The 23,830-nt window shown below is 32.9% G+C and overlaps 1 protein-coding gene across 1 annotated transcript in view; it reads right to left on the minus strand.

Moving 5' to 3' along the window:
• SPIDR (scaffold protein involved in DNA repair) overlaps positions 1–23,830 on the minus strand; it is a 531,639-nt gene that overhangs the window by 42,580 nt on the left and 465,229 nt on the right. Inside the window, exons 12-14 of the mRNA XM_051970228.1 lie at positions 15,505–15,592; positions 14,025–14,168; positions 13,863–13,925 (exon numbers count right to left, since the gene is read on the minus strand). Of these exons, the coding sequence (XP_051826188.1) occupies positions 13,863–13,925; positions 14,025–14,168; positions 15,505–15,592 (295 nt within the window). The remainder of the gene's footprint in view (positions 1–13,862; positions 13,926–14,024; positions 14,169–15,504; positions 15,593–23,830) is intronic.

The following is a 23,830-nucleotide window of genomic DNA, read 5'->3' on the forward strand; positions in this document are numbered from 1 at the left end:
GTGAAGTAAGTGGAGTAAATAAAATAATATACACAGCAATTACCACAATATAAATGTCAAGAACAATGACACATCAAAAAATTAAAACTAAATATAGCAAAATTATAAAGAATAAGCAGGACTTAAGAAATATGAGAAGATGCCTCCAATCCACCCTTTTGTAGAGCTAGGAGGTGTTATACATTGTGGATGTTTTTGAACCATTTCAATTTATCAGTCAGTTAGGCTGATTTTTTTTCCATCTCTTAAAAAATATATATCATTTGTTATATGCTATAGCTTTTACGGGAGAAGATAAAAAGGAGTGATACTTGGGAAAATTATGTTGATGTAAGAAGCAGAAGACACCTATAAAAGATTTTTATTTTTATTTTTTAAAAGAGGCTATTGAAAATAATCCATGTGAGAGGTGATAAGGTCAGGAATAAGTAGTTGTGGTGAGTAGAAATGAGATAGATGGGAAAGATGTCAAAGACATGAATCTGCCAAGTTTTGGTGACTAAATGATGTGGGAAGTGAATGACCATGAAGAGCTGAGGATAATTTCTGGGCTGTGAATTGGAAGAATGGTGGACTATTTGATAAAAACAGCTAAGTTAAGAACAAGGGGTTATAAGGAAAGATTTGGTTTTAGACAATCTGAGTTTGAGATGAATATGGGATATTTGGGGGAGATATCTAGGAGGCAGTTTGAGATGACAAATTGGAGCTCAGGAGAAAAAGTGGACTGGATATGTAGACTAGGAGTCATTGGTAGAGTACTCCAATCGAGCATCCACAAATCTGCTAAAAAATTTTCCTAAAGTAGATAAATATCTGATGATTTTATTCCTGCTCAAAAACTATCAGTGACTCTCCATTGTCTTTAGGATAAGATAAAAATCCCTCAATCTGGTATTAAGGACCCTTTGCAGTCTGGATCATACTGACCTTTCCACCCTTACTTTCATACTATTTCCCTTAATGAACTATGCATTCCGGCCAAACAGGACTACCAGCTATTTCCTGAACTTGACACTCTAGGTCTTGCCCCTGGCATTTCCCAAGGCCATCTCCCCTCCTTGGAATTAATTTCCTCCTCATTTCCTCATCTCCATCCCAAGGAAGGAATTCTTGTCTTCCTTCAGTTCAATGTAACTTCCCTGTGAAGTCCATCCCAGTTGTGTCCCCGCTTTACTCATTCCTCTACCTTAACTCAGCACAGATTGTAAAATCTCTCAGAGGCTACTTTGTTTTTTTGTTTTTGTTTTTTTAAATCTTTGTGAGCCCAAACTTCTAGCATAAAGTTTTATAAGGAAAAATATTCAATAAATATTTATATTGAATTGAATTGAATCAAGGAGTAAAGGAGTGAAAAAAGGTCACTGGATTGGGGGATTTGGAGCTTTCTTTTGAGAAAGCAGTTTCAGTATAGGAGTAGTTGGAATAGTAAACAGCCTGCAAACGTTGAAGTAGTAGATAGAACATTTATTAAGTGCTTACTGGGTACCATACCCTGTGTTAAAATAGTAAGACTATAAATGTAAGCAAGCTATATGGTCTTGGACCAGAAAGTTTACCCTCTATGTGGGAAAGCAATCTATAAAGGGGAGGTAGAAATTGGAGTTTGAAGGGGATAATTGGTAATATGGTATGGAGAAGGGGTATGAAACTTTGTTTCCAGGCAAAATGAGGGGAAGGTTTACCTATCAGAGATCCATGCCAAGGGTTGAGTCCAAGGTGCCATTGGGAAAGGGAAGATGATTGCAGTGAATGTGGTACAATATGGAGATTGCTGTCTCCATTCATTAGGTGATTTTTTTTTCAAGTCCCATAGGAAAGGGAAGAAGAAATATAGGAGGATGGGATAAGATCAGGATTTTTGTTTTGTTTTGTTTAAATAACTGGAAAAATTTTAAGACATCCAATTATAAGAGTTCTTCAAGGAAAAGCATTAATTGGGGATGCTGTAGAGGATTCTCAGTCGCATAGTAGTTGGGCTTGATTGCCTCTAGGTTCTTCATACAATGGAATTAGGTGATTTTTTTCAGCATGTTTACAGGAAGATGAGAAGAAATCAGTGGGGAGAGATTAAGTGATTAAAGATGAATAATAAAGAATAGATAATTTCAGAAGCAAGGTCCTGAAGGCAATAGGAAGAGATGGGATCAAGAACTGAAGCTGAAGGACAGGTCTTTACAAGACATAGAAATAATTTTCTATGTCTAAGATAGAATTAATTAGAAAATGGAAGGTAATGTTAAGAAATTTTGAGAAGCAAAAAAGGAGAACTGATGATTAATCAATTTTCTAGAGGGCTGAAGAAAATCCAAACTCTTGTTTAGAGTTTTGAGGACCCAGTCATTTTCTGAGCAAATACTGTATTACTTCTAATTGTTACTCTGTCTTCTTTATTTTTTCCAACTATGGCTCATTTCTGGTTGCAAGAATGAGAAAAAAAATCTTCTGTATAAAATGCACTAAAAATTCAACAAACTATAATGCTATGGGATTAGAGACAATGTAGCAAGGCCTTTTTTGTTGTTAAAAACTGGAAAAGCATTTTTAAAAAATTCACACTGAAAATATAAGATAAATTCTTCCATTATACGCTTATTAATTAGAGTGAAATGAACATAAAGTAAACTTTTCTTTAATGTATTAGGTTCTTTAGTGATAAGGTTTAATCACACCTAAAATATATTATCATTGTAATTGCTTATTTAAATCAACACCTAATTCCAGTTCCTTGCATAGAATCAGAATTGTATTTGACCTCAAAGATTTTTTTAGTTTATATTTTTATTGAAGAAGTGGGGTGAAGGAACTTTTATTTCCTCTAATTAAGCTTTCTGGTTAGGTGGGTTTTGATTAATGGAATACACAATTTGATTATTTTGTAATTTGATTAATGTGTATTAAAGTGTAATCAAAGTATCATCACCTTCCATTTATTCACACTCATTGAAAGCCATTTCTTACTATGAGGCTGCCCTGCCATCAAATTGCTGGGCTGTGGCTTCATTTTTCTTAGCAAGAAAACTCAGGAGAGAAGGCAAAGGCAGACCTCTGATATAGCTTTCTGTTTGCCTTTCACCCAGATGACCAGATTTCATTTCATTTTGTTACCTTCACACACTGTTCTCTCCAAGGGAAAAGATAATCTAATATTGACCCCAGGGCCAATAAGTGACATATACCAGTTTCAGCTGGAGCCCAAGGGGACAGAGTGGGAGGACAAAAAGAAAACTGGTGTAGGAGGACAGGTCATACTATTATTACCACATGCCCCTTTAGCATAAAGCACCTTACCTATATTGCTAATGGCAAATTCAGGGTGAATAACTGCATAGTCACTACCATTTGACCTAGAATAGTTTTAAGAATAATTTGAATGTATTAGATGCCAAATATATCTTTCCAAAACATACAGAACATTTTTTAAAACTAACATTGTAATGGGGACAAAGATGGAAAAAACCCAACCTAAACTCCTTTCTAAATAGTAGTTTCAGCCTTTTTTGCTATCAAACATTTCATCACAACTGGAAGGACAATAGGGTAGATAAGAAGATAGAGCACTGGGTCTGGAATCCAGTAGAACTGAGTTCAAATCTGGCCTCAGACACTTACTAGTTATGTGATTCTGGACAAATCACATAATTTCTGTTTGCTTTAACCCACTGGAGAAATAAGTGGCAAACCATTTTATTTTGGCAATGGTAAACCATCTTTTTACAACTGAACAACAACAGTCCTATTGTACTCACTGCTAATCAATTACAAATGGAAAATTGTATTTAAGTTGCCATATTTTAAGAATATTAAGAAACATCTGAAGAGTTTCCAGAAGAGGGGAACTAAGATGATGATGATGATAGTTACCACAATGCACTTTTAGTAATTTACAATACACTTTAAATGTTCTCTCATTTGATCCTCAGAACAATTCTATATGATAAGTATTATTATCCCCCTTTTGCAGATGAGAAAATAGTGGCAAAGAATTAAGTAAGGGTCAAAAGCAGCAGTAGAACTCAGTAAAGGGCCTGTAGTTCATCCCCTAGATGACAAGTAATGTGAATTAGCTGAAGAAAGTGGAGATGTTATTCTCAAGAATTTGAATGATGATCATGAAGAAATGACAGACTTTGCTTGTATATAGAGAAAAGCAAGAATAATGGGAAGAAGTTACAGTTGTAAATTTAGAACTGACATAAAGAAAATTTCCAAACAATTAGAGCTATCCCAAAGTGGAAGAAGATACTCTGGAAAATAATGGGTTTCAGTTCATTGGAGATCTTTAAATCAAAGGTTTCATGATAAATTCAGATATAGATTGGATCAAATGACTTCTAAGTTACCTTACAACTCTGACATTCTGTGATCCTGTTAATTGGATAAATTAAATTTTTACTGTTAATGTACATTTTTCTCAAGAGTAAAAATGTCATACATAATTTGAAGAGGGATATTTTCCTTTTTAGTGAACAAATAACATGAAGAAATTTCAGAATGATTCATTTGCTTGAGAAAAATTATATGATTCATAAAATTATGCTGACAGAAATAAATGTACCTATCTTCGATAATGTAAGTCCTCTGCTAATTCAGAAAGGGAAGGAAAAGAAAAATGCTTCAGAAAATATTAACAGTGTCATTTATAGTACATCTCTCACATTTGAAGTTTAAACATGTGACTGAGCTAAGACTTTAAAAATATTCTTACAATTACAATCTTCAACTGTTACAATCAATCATTTGACTTTTTTCTTTTTTAATTTTTTATTTATTGACTATAAACAAATAGAAAATAGGAAAAGAAAAAAGTACCACTTACATAGCAAAACATAAGAGAGGATTCAAAATATAAAGCAATAAATTTCTATTTCAAGAATGTCTACATAATACTACACTTTGTATTCAAAGCTGTACATCTTTTCTTTGCTTCCTTATAGATTTTCTTCTATTCTCCGCAATACACTTTTTGCTTTATTTTTCCCTCTTCTCCCTCTCCAACAGTAATTTGACTTCTAACATGATTTTTTTCTTTTTTAATAGCTTTTCATTTTCTCAAATATATGCAAAGCTTTTAATTTTTTCCAAAAATATGCAAAGATAGTTTTCAATATTCACCCATGTGAAACTGTGTTCCAAATTTTTTCCCTCCCTCTTCCCACCTCTTCCCATAGATAGCAACCAATCCAATATAGGTTAAACATTTAACATGATTTTTCAAACTGCACATGTATATAAAGTTAAATTCTTTGTAAATGTAATTTTTTAAACATGATATTTTATTTTTCCCCAATTACATTTAAAAACAATTTTAACATCGATTGTTTATAAATGTAATTTTAATAAAAACAAATACATAAATAAAAATTGCCAACAATTATCAGATAATTACTAATTATTACTAAGTCCCTGGAAAAGATTCTGGCACAATTTTGGGAACCCTAAAGAATACCGGGAAATAGCTGTCATTAAGATAAACTTGAACTCAATATGTCTAAAAGCTCAACTCATTATCTTTACCCTCTAAACCATCTCCTCTTCCACACTTCCTTGTTTCTGTTGAAGAATCATAATTGTTCTAGAGTTTCATGTTATAATCTTGGTATTATTCTGGACTCCTCAATGAACTCTACCACCCATATTCAACTGGTTGTCAAATCTTGCCATTTTTTACCCTCACAAGAGTTCTTGAACCTTACCCTTCTCTTTCCACTCACATAATTACCACCTTAGTGTAATGCTTCATCACCTCTCACTTACAATATTGAAAAAGTCTCCTGACTAGTCTCCTTGCCTCAATCTCCCACCACTCTACTCTATCCTACATAATACTGCCAAAATAATTTTCCTTAAGCACAGAACTCACTACTTCCTTCCTCAACAAACTTCAGTGGTCCCCTATTGCCTATAAAATAAAATATAAATTCCTCTGTTTAGCTCTTTAAAATCTGTATAACCCAGATTCAACCTGTTCTTCTAGCCTTAATGGACTTAATCTCCCCATCTTTGCAGTGGCTATCTCTGACACCTGGAATTCACTCTGTACCCCAAGGAGTCTATTCCCTTCCTTGAAAAATGCATCTTTTATTCAAACTGTTGTCTAATCACTCTCCTCCACTTTGTACTTGAGAAGTTAATTTTTTGAGCCCAAATGAGACTATGATTTAATTCAATGTTCTAGCCTGTCAAGGCTATTATATATGTATGTTTTAGATCCTGGCATTTTGCTCTATCAGGTTCTCCCTCTCTTCTGTCCCTTGCATGATGAGCAGCCATCTATATCATTAAACCATTAATGATTACTCTTTGAGCCAAGATATTTCTCCTAGTATCTGATCTTTTATTTTTTATTTTTTTTTTTTATCACCAGCAGTAGCTCAGAAAGCATACATACATTCCACCATTCCTTTTAGTACACCAACATACAGTATGTCTATGCCAAAGAATATGAATTCATCAAAGGCAACTAGGTGCTGCCATTTTTATTTTATCATTTTGAGAATAAAGAACATTTTCTTGGTATAAAGAAAAAAACTCCATCAAGATGAGAATGAATCAGCTCTGCCTTCCCTCTACTGACAATTGTCACTTTCCCATCCACTCCAATTAGAACTCTTAACTAGTCTCTAATCTTCTTTTTCCTAACAGTTCTGACACTTTTCACCTTTTAGCTATTTTTGGTACTCCTCCATTTTCACATTTCAATCTTTAGCTATGTTTGCTTTTCTCTCCTCTACCTCTTTTTTTCACTTAAACCTCAAAGTTCCCATCATTTCCACCCCCTAGTAACCATCTAATGATTAATCTTTTAATAAGAATCAGATACAGGGAAGGATTTCTCCAAGTTGCTTTCTCTACCTTTTGATGAATGAAATATTAAGGTAAATTGAAAAGCTCTTAGTTGCAATGAATTTGACGGAATACTACTGATGTTTAAGAATGAAATAGATAGTTTCAGAGAAATCTGGGTAGATTTGTATAAACCAACACGAATGAAAGGACTGGCAATAGAAGAACAATTAATACAACAACCTTGATGAGACAATAAATTTCTAAAGATTTAAAAAACTCTGAATAATTCAATGACTGACTGATTCCAGAGGATTAGTGATGAAGTATTTTGCTCATTCCAGATAGACTCAAGATAAAGAATGAAATATACATTTTGGAACATAGTTGATGTGGAAATCTGTTTCTCCTCCTCTTTCTCTTCTTTTTCTCCTTTCTTCTCTTCCTCTTCCTCTCCCCCTTCCTCCTCCTCCCCTTTCTCTTCCTTCTCTTTCTCCTTCTTCTTTTTCCTTCTTTTTGAATGTGTATTTCTTGACTATGCACATTTGGGTTTTTTATTCTTTTTTTTGATTAAAGCTTTTTATTTTTAAAACATATATAGATAATTTTCAATATTCACCCTTACAAAACCTTATGTTCCAAATTTTTTTCTCTTCTTTCCCCTCCCCCCTCCTCTAGATGACAAGTAATCCAATATATGTTAACATATGCAATTCTTCTATACATATTTCCACAATTACCATGCTGCACAAGAAAAATCAGATCAAAATGGGAAAAAATGAGAAAAAAGCAAAATAAAAGAAAACAACAGCAAAAAAAGTGAAAATACTATGTTGTGATCCACACTCAGTCCCCATAGTCCTCTCTCTGGGTGCTGATGGCTCTCCTCATCACAAGACCATTGGAACTGGCCTGAATCAACTCATTGTTGAAAAGAGCCATATCCATCAGAATTGATCATCGTATAATCTTTTATGTGTTTTGTTTGTAAATGTGTTTTGTTTTTCTTTTTTTCCCTAGTAGTGGTAGGGAAAGAATAAGAAGTTGAGAGATCAATATTCTGTTAATTGAAAAATTTTAAATTGTTTGATAGTAATTTTGCAAATATAATCAAAAGGCTTAAAATTGAAAAGGAAAGGAAAGAAAAGCCTTCCAGAAGGTAAGGAAAGTTTCAGATGAACACTCTCTATTCTATTTAGATTTAAATAGATTAGACTAATGTAATATGTAATAAGATGGTATTTAATGAGGATAAACTTAAAATATTAATACTTGGATTCAGAAAATCAATTACATAAGGCCAGGATGAGAAGTCATGGAAAGACTGCATGTAAAAATCTAAAAAATATTTGGGTCTTTGTGTGGATTGTAAACTAAATTTAAAAATCAATAGTGTAACATGTTAGCAAAAAATCCTGAATTTATTCTTAGGCTGCTTTAAAAGAAGCATAATACAGAGAAGTATGGTGATAGTTCTAGTGTTCTCTACTTTTAGTATATATTATATCTGGTTTAAATATCACATTGTGAGATGGACATGGCAACCAAAGACTGTGTTCAGTGGAGGGTGACAACCAATTTTTAAATTGATTATTCTATTTCAGTTTATAGGACTGTTTTATGTGATATTTTTGATGATGCTTATAATAATTAAAGTCCATCTATTTTTACAATGAATATTTGTATTTCTGAAGTAAAAGCAAAATCCTGTTAAAAGACTGTTTTGGGGCAGCTAAATGATGCAGTGGATAGAAACACCAGCCCTAAAGTCAGGAGGACCTGAGTTCAAATTTGACTTTAGACACTTAATGCTTCCTAGCTCTGTGTCACTTAATCCCAAGTGCCTCGGGGGAAAAAAAGAAAACTGTCTTAAAGGCTTGAAGACATGTAGCTTGGACAAGACAGATTTAGAAGTGATATGACAGGACTAAGCTTGCAAACCATGTCCTACCCAAAGCCAATCCCTATAATTATTAGCACTCTCTCTGCATAAAATTACCTTGTATTTATTTATAAATTTACATGCTCTATCCCTCAATAAACTGTAAGCTTCCTGAGGGCAGGAGTCTCTATTTTCATCTTTGTACCTTTGGTACCATGCTCATAATAAATGATTGCTAAATGAAAGAATCATTGTGAAAGAGGTACTGTATTGGTTGGTTGAGAGTAGAATAGTGAGTAATGGGTAGAAATTGTAAAGAAGCACTCATGATGAATGGGGAAAAAAATTTCCTATACACGAGCACTTCCCAGAAATAGCCTGGAATTTGTGCAGGCAGGGACAGCCTCCTCTTCCCTAGAGGCTTCTTTTCTGCATGACTTGTTCCAGAGGATACCACAGAGGGGTCTAGGTAACCTTTCCAATTCCACCCAATTCCACAGCTCATTCTGTGGTGTTTACAGGCAGCACACTACTTCATTTTAACAAATGCTGATTAATAAGCTCTGACTATAGCAAATGTAAGGGGAAATCCTAATGCCAGGATGCTATTTGTTTAGGTTTGTTGTGGAGATAAAGCAAGGACCCTTAAGTCTTTGAAGAGTTAACAAAAAGTTAACTTTGCCCTAGCAGCAAGGCTAGGCAAGCAGCATGTAAAGATAAAAGCAGACTTAGCTTCTCAAAGAAGTAGGGCCGCACCTTCTTCCCCTTCCCCCAAATAGAAATTTATCTAGTCAGCAGGGCAGGAAAGGATAACTTGTGGGTTCTCAATGATCAATTCAGTCAGAGGGGCCTTGACTCTATGAGGGTGGGAATTTTTAGGCCTTTAGGTGGCCAGAAAATTTCCCAGGGATAAATGTTGCCTTTTAGGGAAAACTAGAATCTATGTCAAGGAAACAAGAGAACCCTGGGTCTATTACATATATTACATGCCAGGTCCTATATATTAGGCAGTATTCTCATGTAACATATAAGAAGAGAATCAGTCTAAAAAAAAAAAAAAAGAGAGAGAAAAAGAAAAAAGAAAAAAAAGCAAGCACTGCATTTACACAGTGACTAAAAATCATTGCTACCAAAAGAAGAACGTTAATCAGAAGTAGTAGTAAAGTTATCATGTCAGCTTGTTCTGAACACTGAGGCCGCAGAAGACAACAGGAGGATCTGGTTACAATAGAGCTCAGTAAACAGCACAGATGGAATTTATTTATCATTTTTCCTTGGAAAATAGAATTCTTAATCCAAATAACAGTGAAAAAAATTAAAAGGGATACCCTGCTTCTCTCTTTAGCTCCTGATAGGATTATATTGTCAAAAGGTAGGAAGAAGAGATGTTTATTTCCTCTATCAAGTAAATAATTTAAATGATTATTTGTAGCTTGTTTTCCTGATGTTAATTAATGAGTTGGTTCAGTCAAGAACTTTCTTATAACATATTCAGTTTAGTCATTTTTAGTTATATCTGATTTTGGGAGGATTTCTTGGCAAAGATACTGAAGTAGTTTGTTATTTTCTTTTTCAACTAATTTTACAGATGACAAAACTGAGGCAAATGGGGTTAAGTGACTTACCCAAAGTCACATAGCTAGTAAGTGTCTGAGGCCAAATTTGAACTCAAGCCTGGAATTCTAACTACTTAGTCACCTACTCTTCCCCCCCCCCCCCTTACAACATACTGAAAAGGGAAAAATCTTTATGACAAAAACAAATAAATTGTTAATTATGACATTTTATGTAGAGAGAGTAGCAGTGAAGATACCATACAGACCGGTATTGATTTTACAATGATAATTAAAACAATGAACAGCTTACATTTAGATGGATCTTTAGAGCTACAATCTACAAATGTCCATTTATAGAAAATAAAATTGATATTAAAGAAAGCAATGTAACCTGCTTGAAGTTACAGGGCTGGAACCTGAATCCAGATCTTTTCATTCCACGTATAAGATTCTTTCTACTATGCATTATGTCGGGGAGTTCTAATGCCAGTTTCTTTACTGTATCTTTCAAGACAATATTTAAAGTTCAACTTCATTTATAATGATTCAAAACTTTGTTCTTAATGACTACCATTCAATAACCTAAAATATGGCCATAGAAACAAACAGCTAATAAAACAAAAGTATATGTGTCATTTCAACAAGGTAATTTTTCATTCTTTACATTATCCTTCCTTTCCTTCACTGCTTTTTGCTAACTTTTTCCTTAAATAAACATTAGGGGAGGGATTTACTTGGGAGTAGGACAGATAAGGCACAGTTTTGGCTTTAGAAGAGCCCATAATCTTAACAGGGAGAAAATAACCCCACAGATAATGTGAAGATCTGCACAGAAGAAAGTGACAGGCTACATAAGAAAGAAAGTGACAGGCAACATAGCTTCATCACAAGTATAATGAATCATGAGTCAAAAGGCCTGGATTCTGTTTCCAGTTCTCATTTACCTGCTACCTTTTAACTTCTCTCTTTATTTGAAATATGAACTTTGATTGGAAAACTCCAGATCAATGGGAATACTATTATTAATTAATTGGGGGCATTCAAAAGAATACTTTTTAACAAAAAATGGCCTCCTGGTGAAGGAAATTCAGGATATCTTTTTTGGGGGTGGGGAGGTGGGAGGGGTTTATGAGTTCAGAGGCTATTTATGAGATGGTCTCTATGAGGGATCCTAATTGAGGTTCTGGAGCGTACACCATCCTTTCATGTACAATCTCAGGTCTCTTTCAAGATCTCTGATTATCCACTGGAATGTCTCAGGGCACTAGCCTGACTCTGGAGGTCACATAGTAATCCCACGGTTTTTATGAGTGATGGTGATTCTAGATATTGTTTCAGGCACAGAACTGTGAGAAGAATCTCTGGTTTAGATGAAGCGGGTTCAAGTTACCTTTAAGGAACTTAATAGCTAAAGACCCCAGGGGTGAATCAGATTCCTTTTATGAAACTTAGTTTCCTCATTTGTAAAAGATGAGGATTAGAAGAAATGATTTCTGAGGTTCCAGACAGCTTTAACATTTTGTGATTCTTTAGATTATAATGAAGAATGGGAATAATGCTTGGAGGAGAGTAGCAGCTGAAGAGCCTCATTTTAGACCTGAAAGATATTTCAGAAGTCAGAACAGCATAGATTTAGAGTGAGAAGGAATATATTATTATAAAAATGAGAAAACTGAGTGCCCAAGGAAGTTAAGCAATTTGTCCACAGTTATAAGGTCTTAAGTATTAAAAGTTAGATTAGAGCCCAAGTTATTTGACAACAAAACTAATGTTCTTTTGACTACAACAGTGTTATTGGACTAATTAGTTTTAATTGTCACCAAGGGTGGTGATAAGAAATACTGATGTTCCCTATTGGCATGCTTAGCCAAGGAAAGAAATAAAGGAATTTACTGGGAAGTCAGAAAGGAAGAAGAGGAGACAATAAGAAGAAAGAGATGCATGTGATAGAGTAAGAGATTTTGTCCTCCCAAGAGCTCATCAACAGGTGGCCCGTGCCCACTTTAGAGATCTTTCTTTGACATTCATTCAACAAATATTTATTGCAACTTACTAGGTCGAAAGGACTCCAAAAAAGTATTGATGTCTAAATGTAAAATATTAATATGATTAAAATGTCATTCCTTTTTAATGGGTGGGGGAGAAAATGGAGGAGAGAATTTGGAAGTTTAACAAAAAAAAGAAAAAAAAAAAGAAAAGGCATTTACTCTCTTTAAGACAATAGATAAATTTGCAGCTAAGACCAAATCATCTATATGGAATTATTATCTAAGGCCATACTATCTATAAAAAAATCTACTAAGACCATAATTATTTAATGTAAGTTATAGAGTCATAGAATATTATGTAGGTAGCCTGCATACATAGATAGAATTTTTTTTGCAATTATTAATGCCTGTGCATTTTCTCTAAGATCTCCTTCAGAATTATCCAAAGAAATGGATTTTTATAAGCCCGTGTCTTTATAAGTTTCTTTCTCTTTATTTTTAACAGATGAAAACTTCCTCTCTTTATGTAGTCAACTGAATATAAATCACTTTGGCAGAAAGAAGCTTACCAACCTCATTTATAAAGATTTTTTTAAAAAATTAATTTTTTTTAATTCACAAAAATCTATCTTCTTTTTCTCCCATTTTCTTACCTCCCTTCCTTATCCTCCACCCATGATGAGAAAGAAAAACAAAATCTCTGTTATAAAAACAAGCAAACAAGCTTTTGAATTGGCCATGTTCAAAAATATATACATATCTCAGTCTATATTCTTGAGTCCATCATCCTTCTGTCAAGAACAGATAGCATAATTTAGCTAAATTTGAGAAGGCTTTAGAGAGCCATAAAATGCCAAAAAATCTCCAAAGGATAAGATTACTTTCAATTAGGTTTCTTTCCTACAGAGAAATCAAACTGATCTTTTGTTTGCTCAGTAGTTCATAAAACACAAAGTTATAGAGGTATTATTTTGTGAGACTAATAATTCTTTTCTAAATGCCAGTGGTTACTTCTTCATTCAGATTGTTTACATTCGAACAGCAAGTGAAGTTGTTCTTACCTGTTAAAGAACTAATTTTTTTAGAAGACAAAGAAATACCAATTTCCAATGGGAAGTTTTAAGTCACTCTTAAATGACTTGGATTAGTGCTAATGTTATTTTCTTAGTGATGATCAACATTAGGTTTCTAAGAGGATGTGGATCATATTATCTCTAGCTTGACTGAGAATATTCTCTTTTTTAGCCAACTTCCAGCTGTCTAAAGAAATATTGTTGTGTGGCTGGTAAACAGATGACAAGATCAGTCTGGACCAGGACAGAGGTTGACACTCAAAAAAAATCATTTTAAGGAACTCACTTGGACTCCAGCGATTGTTGTCAATAATTCTTTCGAAATAGCTCTGTGTAATGACTGTGGTTAAGAGTATTGCTAATTTGGCAAGTAGTTATCTATCCTCTGTTTCCCTTTTCTGGGCATCACAAAATGGCTAAACTTCAGTGATTTAAAAGATTTTCTGTTCTTTTAAAAAATGTTACTACATTAGGCTCTGATAGATCTTTGAAAATACAAATTCCTTTTCAATAAAATCACCTTCCCTCACATTCAGAACATTTTTGAGCATGGCGCCTATTAGATAAGAAAGATTACCTGCAGCCTTTGATATATCACTCTGGCCTGGAAGCTGCAACGATGACCTCCAATTTCTCCTGCCTGAAACACCATTTAAAGAGATGGATACAAGTAAGATAGATGGTATGAAAGGCATCGAAGAAAAGAAAAAGGAAAGCAAATTTTGAACAAAGAAGTTACCTTAAGAATGTCTTCTAAGGAACTTATGGATGGGGGCCGGTAGATATTAGAAATCATGTTTTCCACATTTATACAAACTTTTCCTGGCTCTGGACAAGCAGTGAGTATATAACAGAAGCTGGGAGGCTTCTGATCAGCTTTCATCTATTTAAAAGGAAAAGGAAAGTACTTAAAAAAAAAAGGATCCAATGGACAGAAGCAGCTACACTCAAAGAAAGAACACTGGGAAATGAATGTAAACTGTTTGCATTTTTGTTTTTCTTCCCAGGTTATTTTTTACCTTCTGAATCCAATTCTTCCTGTGCAACAAGAAAACTGTTCAGTTCTGCACACATAGATTGTATCTAGGATATACGGTGACATATTCAACATGTATAGGACTGCTTGCCATCTGGGGGAGGGGTGGAGGGAGGAAGGGGAAAAGTTGGAACAGCAGTGAGTGCAAGGGATAATGCTGTAAAAAAAATTATCCAGGCATGGGCTCTGTCAATAAAAAGTTATAATAATTAAAAAAAAAAGAAAAAAAAAAGGATCCAACATGATTTTCAAATTAAATTACCATGGAGTCAACAGTTTCTTTATAACTGGCCTATAGAAATAGTTATTTAGTTCCTTTTGACATTTATCATGCTAGTTTGACTGGTATGACAACTAGGTTTAGCTCTTGGTTGAAGAAGACTGAGGCTATATTTATAAACACTATGTTAAGCTTTGAGGACTGAGAACTATGGTCAGTCAGATCATACTTATTTTATTTTATTTTTTTTTTTAAGAAAAGGTAATAGGCAAAGATTAAATCTGGCCACCTGTTAATAGCTCTAGGAAAAAGTGTGGTAGAAAATGGAACATAAATTGATCAAATTGAAGATTTTGCTTATTAGTGGATTATATTTATCAGTGTTTCTTTCCTTTCCTCCCTCCTTTTCCTTCTTTATCTCTTTAGGAGGTCAGGGCAAAAACTGCAGTCTTCAGAGAGAAAAGTATTTCCCTAATTGTTTTTATTAAGAAAAGAGAGGGGGAAAAGATTAAGTTGAATATTCAGCTTAAAAAAAACTTCAAACTAACAAATTAATATGTCAAAAATAAATTCAAAGGAAAAAATCCCTAAAATCAAAGAACAAAATAATAGTGCTAAAAGCAAAAGCAACAAATACTTAATAAGCTAAACAAGAAGGATATGGATTTTTTACAAAAGGGTATCTGATAAATGATAGATTTTTTTTGGTTAGTAGTAATGATTTGTTTTAAAACATACCTCAAATGAACTTAGATTGGATTTATAACTTGGTAGAAAAAGGAAATATGACAGAAAAAATTAAACGTTTCCAATTTAGAGATCAGAAACCCATTTCTACTTACATAGTCTAACATAAAAATGAGAATATCTTTGAAGTGCTGTTAAACATGTTGGACCTTGATCTTTTATTATAGAAGGAGAACCCACTATTTATTCAGGAGAAGCCAGTTTATTTGGACTTACCTCTTCATAGTCTTGACTTTGACCAGGAATTTTCAAAGGTATCAGTGGAGGCCATAAGCTGTCAATCAGACTAAAAAGTCCCATTGCCCTTAAAATAATAAAAATAGAAAATAATAGATGGAAGAAAATAAAGGGAAAGTACATGAAGGCATAAATCCTCTTCCTCATCAAAAAGTATTTTCTATGATCCTAAATATAATACTAGATAGAACAGTAGACACTATACCAAAAAAAGTTGCAATTTTTCTCAGGCTACCTCTTTCACAGCTTTTCCATCTTCCCCCGGACATCCACTGGGAAAGTATATTCTAGAGGGAATTCTTTATTCTGTTATAAAGTGGACTAGAAGGTCACTTAGGTTCCTTCAAATTTAGAAATTCAAAAACTGTTATGAACAGAATACACTTCCTTGTTGTCATGATCCTTTTTGAACTTCTTTACTTTTATATTCCCTGGATTTATTGCTATCATTTTCTTTAATTAGATTGCTGTAATGAATATGCATTTCCTTCTTTTGGCTCACTTTTTGCAACACTCATATAAATCTTCTATTTATTTGAATTATTCCAATTCTTCAAGTTCCCTGTAGTACAGTAATATTCCATTACACACTTATATCACCATTTTCAGCTATTCCCTCAATCAAAAAAGTTTTTTAAAAATATAACAAATAATAGGAATGATTCTGAAAAGACAGTTTTTGTCTGTTTCCCTATCCCCCTACCCCTCCAATTTTGGGAAAAAGCTCTTCTAGTGGAAATATTGGGTCTTTTTGTGACTTTTTTCCATAATTAGGTATTTCATCCCTCAAAGATTAAAGTGATTCACTTCTATTTGCTCAATACATAATCTTAATCCTTGAGCTGAGGTGGAACAATGCTAACATTTTCTTAGTATATATTACATTGGCTCTTGGGTATAAAAAAATATTTAAATGTTTTCTATTGTTTTAAGGAAAAATTCTACTCTTATTCTTTTTAATGTTCTTAACATACAAATATGTTGTATTTTACCAAGGCCTTTTATTTTTTTATTTACCAATAAAATAAGGATTTAATTATCATCATTGTTGTTTTTATTATTGTTGCTCCTGTAATATTTATAGTTTCTCTCTCTCTTTTTGGTTAAATTAGCTAATGATTTATCAGTTTTAAAAATCCATATCCCTCCTGTTTATCTTATTAAGTATTTGTTGTTCTTGCTTTTAGTACTATTATTTTGTCCTTTGATTTTAGGGATTTTTTCCCTTTGAACTTATTTTTGATGTATTGGTTAGTTTGAAGTTTTTTTAAAAGCTGAATATTCAACTTAATCTTCCCCCCTCTTTTTTAAAAAATAAAAACAGGGAAATGCTTTTCTCTCTAAGAACTACTTTAGCTGAATTCCATACATTTTGCAATGCTGTATTATTGTCATCATTTAAAATATAATTTTATTGTATCTTTTTTTAAAACTTAATCATTCTGAAGGAATTTCTTTTAGTCTGTCTTTAGGTCTTCATCTTTTAAAAAATTATATAATCCTTATTGATTGAAATATCTTTTTTTTGTATTTGTTTATAAGTTCTACCTTAAAATGTAGATCGTTTTTGTTGTTCTGTTTACATTTGAATAAAAATAAATTTAGTTTTCTTCCTCCAGTTATCAAATTGGTATTTCTAGGATTGTATCTTAATTTTTTTTTTTTTTTAGTAACTTCTTTATTATTTTAGTTTTTTTGACTTATTACATTTTATACACAGGGAGGTGGCTCAGTCCCCTGGGGCTAAAGTCAGCAAGATCTGACTCAAAAATCCAGTCTTTGAAATTTACAAGCTGTATGATCCTGAACAAGTAACATAACTTTTTTATGCTTTAATTTACTGGCGAAGGAAATGATAAATCACTTTGGTGTTTTTGCCAAGAAAACCCCATCATGGTCATGAAGAGCCTTCACATCTACTTAGTATTTTGCTACTTAGATCCTTTTGTAATTTAGTTAACTTTTCCTTTGAAAATTTCATTCTGCCATTAGCTGCATATGTAGAACAATACTTTTTTTTTTTTTTTGCTGTTAATGGTTCCTTAATCAACATATCTTCCCTGCTTATCTCTCAATGCTCTATAACTTTACATAAACTTTTATTCAAAGTTGTGACTGCAACTCAAAATTTTCAAGAGGTAGCTGATGCACATTATTCCTCCTTTTAACCCCCCATCCCCAACCTCTCATTTTAAAAACTCTAAATGTCTCTTTATCTTGGGCCTATTTTCTATAGTCCATATAATACTGAATATTGTGTATTTTCAAATTCTTCTTGCAATATATGGTAAATTTCAATCATATAATATTTAGTAACAATTAATTTTTTTCTTGACTATAAACTTGACTATAAATTTTGTCATGTTGATATAAAGCTTTTCTTGAGTTTCCATAAATAATATTGAAGAAGCTCTGGAATTTGATAATAATATGTCTGAGTAATTTGGATATGACATTTCTTTCTGAGAACATCTTTAGTAGTTTATATTAGTCTTTAGTCCTAAAATTTCACCATTTTTAGGAAGTTTTCTTGAGTGATATTCTTAAAAAAACAGTATTTAGATTGTTGTTTCTTTGAAATTTTTTGGTAATCTGATAACTCTCAGATAACCTTTTCTTTTTTGTCCTGTAACCTTTGCTTATCAGTTAAAATATTTTTTGAATAGCTGAGTTATACTTATTTTGTTTCATGGTCTGGTGATCTACTTATAGCTTGAAAGTTAGTTCCCCACTGATTCCATTCCTTTAATTGAAATTTCTACCAATTTGTCTTTCCTTTAAACTATGAAAGAACTTCCACTGTAGATACTAGACCTTTCTAGACTAACACCAGATCTACACCAGGTCTACTTTTTATTTTCTTTTAGTTATCAATTTGACATGTCTTATCATTAAACAATAAGAACATAGCAGAGTAGATAGAGAGCCAATCCCATAGTCAGAAAGGTCTAGATTCAAGTCTGTATATATTGTCTGTATGACCCTGGGAAAGTTAACTTTTTCAGAACCATATTCTAAGAGTATAAAATGTAGAGCAATTTCTGATCTCCAGTGGTAGAATGATTTTTTTCCCTGGGGATTCCCTACACAAGGAAACCACAAGTTTAATCTCTATTCTAATTAGATATTTCGCTGGGAAAACTGAGGTAATGGTTTATGAACTTTCATTCTTTTATTTTGCCCAAACTCCTACATACTTATAATTTAGTTGGGGCTTACTAGAAAAATAAGGGCAGGTAGGTGGTACTGGGCCTAAAGTCAGGAAGTTTTGATGTCCAGTTATTCAGTTGTATTTGACTCTTCATGATCTTTTCTTTTCTTTTTTATTATAGCTTTTTATTTACAAGTTATATGTATGGGTAATTTTACAGCATTGACATTTACCAACCCTTTTGTTCCAATTTTTCCCCTCTTCCCCCTCCCCCCAGATGGCAGGTTGACCGATAAATGTTAAATATGTTAAAGTATAAATTAAATACAATATAAGTATACATGTCCAAACAGTTATTTTGCTGTACAAAAAGAATCAAACTTTGAAATAGTGTACAATTAGCCTGTGAAAGAAACACGATCTTTTCTTGATAAAGAGTGACTTGCAATTTCCTTCTCTAGGCCTGAATTTAAACCTGACTTCAGACACTTAGCTGAGTGACCCTGGGCAAGTCACAGAATCCTGTTTGCCTCAATTTCTTCATCTGCAAAATGATCTAGAGAAAGAAATGACAAACTATTCCAGTATCTTTGCCAAGAAAGTCCCAAATGGGATCACAAAGAGTTGAACACGACTGAAATGACTGAACAAAAAATAACAAAAAGTAGAAATCAAAACTTCAGCCTTAACTAAAGTAGCTTTGATATTTTTGATAGTCCATAAATTATCACCAAAATATTTACAATGCTTATAAAAATAAATAAGAAAAAAATGAACAAATATCACTGGGTAAGCTGGAGGAAATGAGTTTTCCTCAAAGCATTGCTTTATTTTTCTGAATAAATTCTGCTTTAGTTTTTCTGATACATTCTTAGATCTCAAAGGCTTTCAATAGCAGAATTTGTCTCTGGTGGGTAATTAAAAAACCCCACATGCTAGTATGGTCAGAAAGTATAACTTGTTGGGTTGTATTCATACTATAATTCTTAAAGTCAAACTGAACAACAAATACTATGTGTTACAATGGGATTATTTATTATTTTAACATTTTGTGATTTGGGATATGGCCTATAAAGAAGAAAAAAGAATCCAAGCCAAATCCCAATATTTTGAACATGTGATGACTAAACAAATGAAACCACAATTAAAAATATGAAAGTCATGAAGAAGAATGTTTCTGGAGAAAATTAAATTTAGTTTTGGATATGAATGAATGAGTGACTGTTGAGACATACCACTATATATAGAAGACAGTTGGAAAATATCTATCTAAATGGCTGAATAAATTATGATATATGAATGTTATGGAATATTATTGTGCTGTAAAAAATGACCAGTAGGATGATTTCAGAAAGGTCTGGAGAGACTTACATAAACTGAAGCTGAGTGAAATGAGTAGGACCAGGAGATCATTATATACTTCAACAACAATACTATATGATGATCAATTCTGATGAACCTGGCTATCTTCAACAATGAGATGAACCAAATCAGTTCCAATAGAGCAGTAATGAATTGAACCAGCTACATCCAGCGAAAGAATGCTGGGAGATGACCATGAACCACAACATAGAATTCCCAATCCCTATATTTTTGTCCGCCTGCATTTTTGATTTCCTTCACAGGCTAATTGTACACTATTTCAAAATCTGATTCTTTTTGGACAGCAAAATAACTGTATGGACATGTATACATATATTGTATTTAACATATTTAACATGTATTGGTCACCTGCCATCTGTGGAGAGGGTGGGGGAAAGGAGGGGAAAAGTTGGAACAAAAAATTTTGCAATTGTCAATGCTAAAAAGTTACCCGTGCATATATCTTGTAAATAAAAAGGCTATAATAATTTTTTTTAAAACAATAAATAAATAAAGAAAAAAAAAGAAAAAAGTATCTATCTAAAGTTTAGGTGTAAGGATAAATTTGGAGTCATAGATTTAGGAGTCATTCAGGATAATTTAAGCAATGACAATACATTATATGATCAAGGTGGAGAGAACTAACATGAAATAGTGAGGAAAGAGCCAGTTAAGAAAACAAGGGAATGGTGAAAGAGATAGGAGGAAAATACATTGTCACAGAAATCAAGAGAGGATTGAATATCACATCCCACTGCATTATTTATAGGAACATTTATACTTGAAAAACATGAAGTTCAATTATGTCAGTGAATCATTTATAGTGTTATTAAAATCTGAGCATAGGCATTTAGTTGTAACAAGATCTAAGACTTGTTCTAGGAAGAAACAATGTATTTGGTAAATAAGGATTATTGATTCTTTTTTTTTTTTTTTAACAACACTTTTACTCTCCCATGCCTCTATCTCCATCAATAAAATTTTCTCTTATAACAAAAAAGTAAAGCAAGGAAACACAAACAAACACACTGGCTATGTCTGACAATATGTCCATTTTTCCATACCAGCAATCAATCAAGTGCTTGCTAGGATGTCTTATTATAAAGCATGGTAAACTTTATCAATGTCTTTCAAAATTGTTTTCCTATTTTACCAATTTATAAACTGTTCTTTTAATGTTATGCTGTAGCCTTTCACACATTTCCTGAATTCTTCATTTCCCTTACTCTTTTATTGCACAATAATAGTATGTTGTATTCACATACTATGATTTGTTTGGCTATTTCCTAATCAATGAGCACCACCCCCTTTCTTTTCAATTCTTTGTTACCATTAAAGTGCTACTAAATCTATTAAGTGGTGTTAACATATTAAGAATAAACTAGAATATATAAATTTGTTCTATATATCTTCATTGGCTTTAGAAAGCATATTTAACATATGCACATTGATTTCATTTTAAGGATCCAGTATTAGAAAAGAAAAAAGGAATTGCAAACTCAATGCAAAATGCTCAGAAAAATTTCACTTGATCATGTAGATTTTATTATCAGAGGTAATAAATACTTCAATGAACTTCATATAACTCATTTATTTATAAAGTAGAAATTGCATTTTGGCAGGGACAAATATAGTCTTTTTCTCATCTAAATCCAAATGATATCCTAAAATTTTGTTTTAGAAGAACTTGTACCACTTCAAACATATTCCATATTTTAAAAAGACTATGGTATAGTGATGTAATAAATTTGGAATTTGATACTATAACTCTGCTACTATTTTGTCATTTTTAAAAGGAAAATACTTTCCTAATTATCAATTCTCATTTTAGCTAGCCAAAAAAACAAAACAAAACCCTAAAACTGTCTTTAAAATGGAATTCACAATCATTCAGGACTAGAATACTCTCAAATTTCATGAAATATTCCAAACTTAAAAATTTCTTGCAAATTCATCCTCAATTTGACTATTGCAAAAATGTTTGGTTTTGTTTTGTGTTTGTTTTATACATCATGATCCCCTATACAGCCACTTGTTGGGAAGTGTGGGTTATTCAGGGAGGACTGGCCCCTCTTCTGTGAGGGCTTCCCAGGCCCATTTCAGGGCTGCTTGTGTACCCTTGGATTCACCTGTGACTCTATAAAGCTGTAGCAAGCACAGGAGACACGCCCTGGTAAAACCATCTTGGCAGATGGGCTAACTCTGATAAAGGGTAACCAACAGGCTTCAAACCCATAGGCAAATTAGGGAGATGTCTACTTCAAGCATGTGAAGACCTCTCTCAGCAGAAGGGATGGATGAAAACAATTTGTTCCAGGATTACAAAGGCAGCTTGATCAGACATCAAAAATGCCAAGTTTATCCAGCCATCACCACTCACCCTTTGGACTTTGGACTTCAATGGCTCTGGAGGAGGGATTGGGGCTGACTCTGCCTCACTTAAATCCAATTCAATCATGAGTCAAAAGGTCACCCTATGATGTTACTGGTCCTCTTCAAAAATGAAGGATAAACAAAAACAGTCACTTGTTCATTTGACAAGTATTTTTAAAATAAGGACCTCAGAATAACTATACTTCTTCCTTGAATTATAGTACAAACATAGATTTGTATAAAATCAAACTTGAATCAAATTAAAAATACTGACAATAAGGTGAATGATAAATATGTACATGGAGTATTTTAAACACTCTATTATCCATTTTGGTAAGAAGCTGCTTAGTGTAGTGGATAAGGAAGACATGAGTTTAAATATAGTCTCTGAAATACACTGGCTTTGTGAGTAAGTCATTGGACCTTTCTCAGTGTTTTAGACCAAGGCTTCTTAAACTTTTTCCACTCGTGACATCTTTTTGCTTCAGAAACTTTTACATGTCTCTTAATATACAGGTATATAAAATATTTCATATATATATACACACACATACATATACATACACATATATACATACACACACACACATATATATATGCACAAATAAAAAATTGCACACGTTTAACCTGTATTGGATTGCTTGGTGTCTAGAAGAGAGAGAAAAATATGGAACACAAGGTTTTGCAGGGATGAATGTTGAAAACTATCAATGCATGTATTTTGAAAAATAAAAAGCTATTATTATAAAAAGAAATATATGTTGTGTACATAGACACAAATGCATATGTATATACACATATATGTATGTTACATATACATGCATATATACACATAGATATACACATTGTAATTCAATATAATTGGTGTCCATGGATTTCACCAAACTGTTAAAGATGCTAGTGATACACACACAAAAAAAAGAACTTGGCCTGGGGCATATGGGAGAGAAAATGCATTTGGACAAGGAAAGGATAAATTGATAAAGAAATTTCTAACAGTTAGGCTAGAGAGCAGGTAGAAAACAAGGACAAAAAAAGGAGGATAAAAGCTTTCCCATGTCTAGGAAACTCTATTCCTAAACACTGTCAAGTAACATCCTTTGAGAATTTAAGTTTCCACCCAAACCATCTTAGAATGAATGAGAATGATTGGCTAGCTTTTATAATCATATGATTTCAGTTATATGGGAGGAAGAAATAAACAAAAAAAAAGTTGGTTACTTTCCTTTTTTTCCTGATGCTGAAGGATAATGAGGATGGCTGAGCTATTCATCCCAGATTGACAAATACTGATTGGACCCAGTGGTTCTTCTAAAACTTACAATTTCCACATGACCAACAATTAGAAAATGGAGTTTTTCTTATACTAAAAGTTCAGAAAAATCTAATTAAGAAGAGAAACAGAAACTTTATTATTCA

Source organism: Antechinus flavipes, chromosome 1 (assembly GCF_016432865.1).
Source record: "Antechinus flavipes isolate AdamAnt ecotype Samford, QLD, Australia chromosome 1, AdamAnt_v2, whole genome shotgun sequence".
In the NCBI taxonomy this organism is placed as follows: domain Eukaryota; kingdom Metazoa; phylum Chordata; class Mammalia; order Dasyuromorphia; family Dasyuridae; genus Antechinus; species Antechinus flavipes.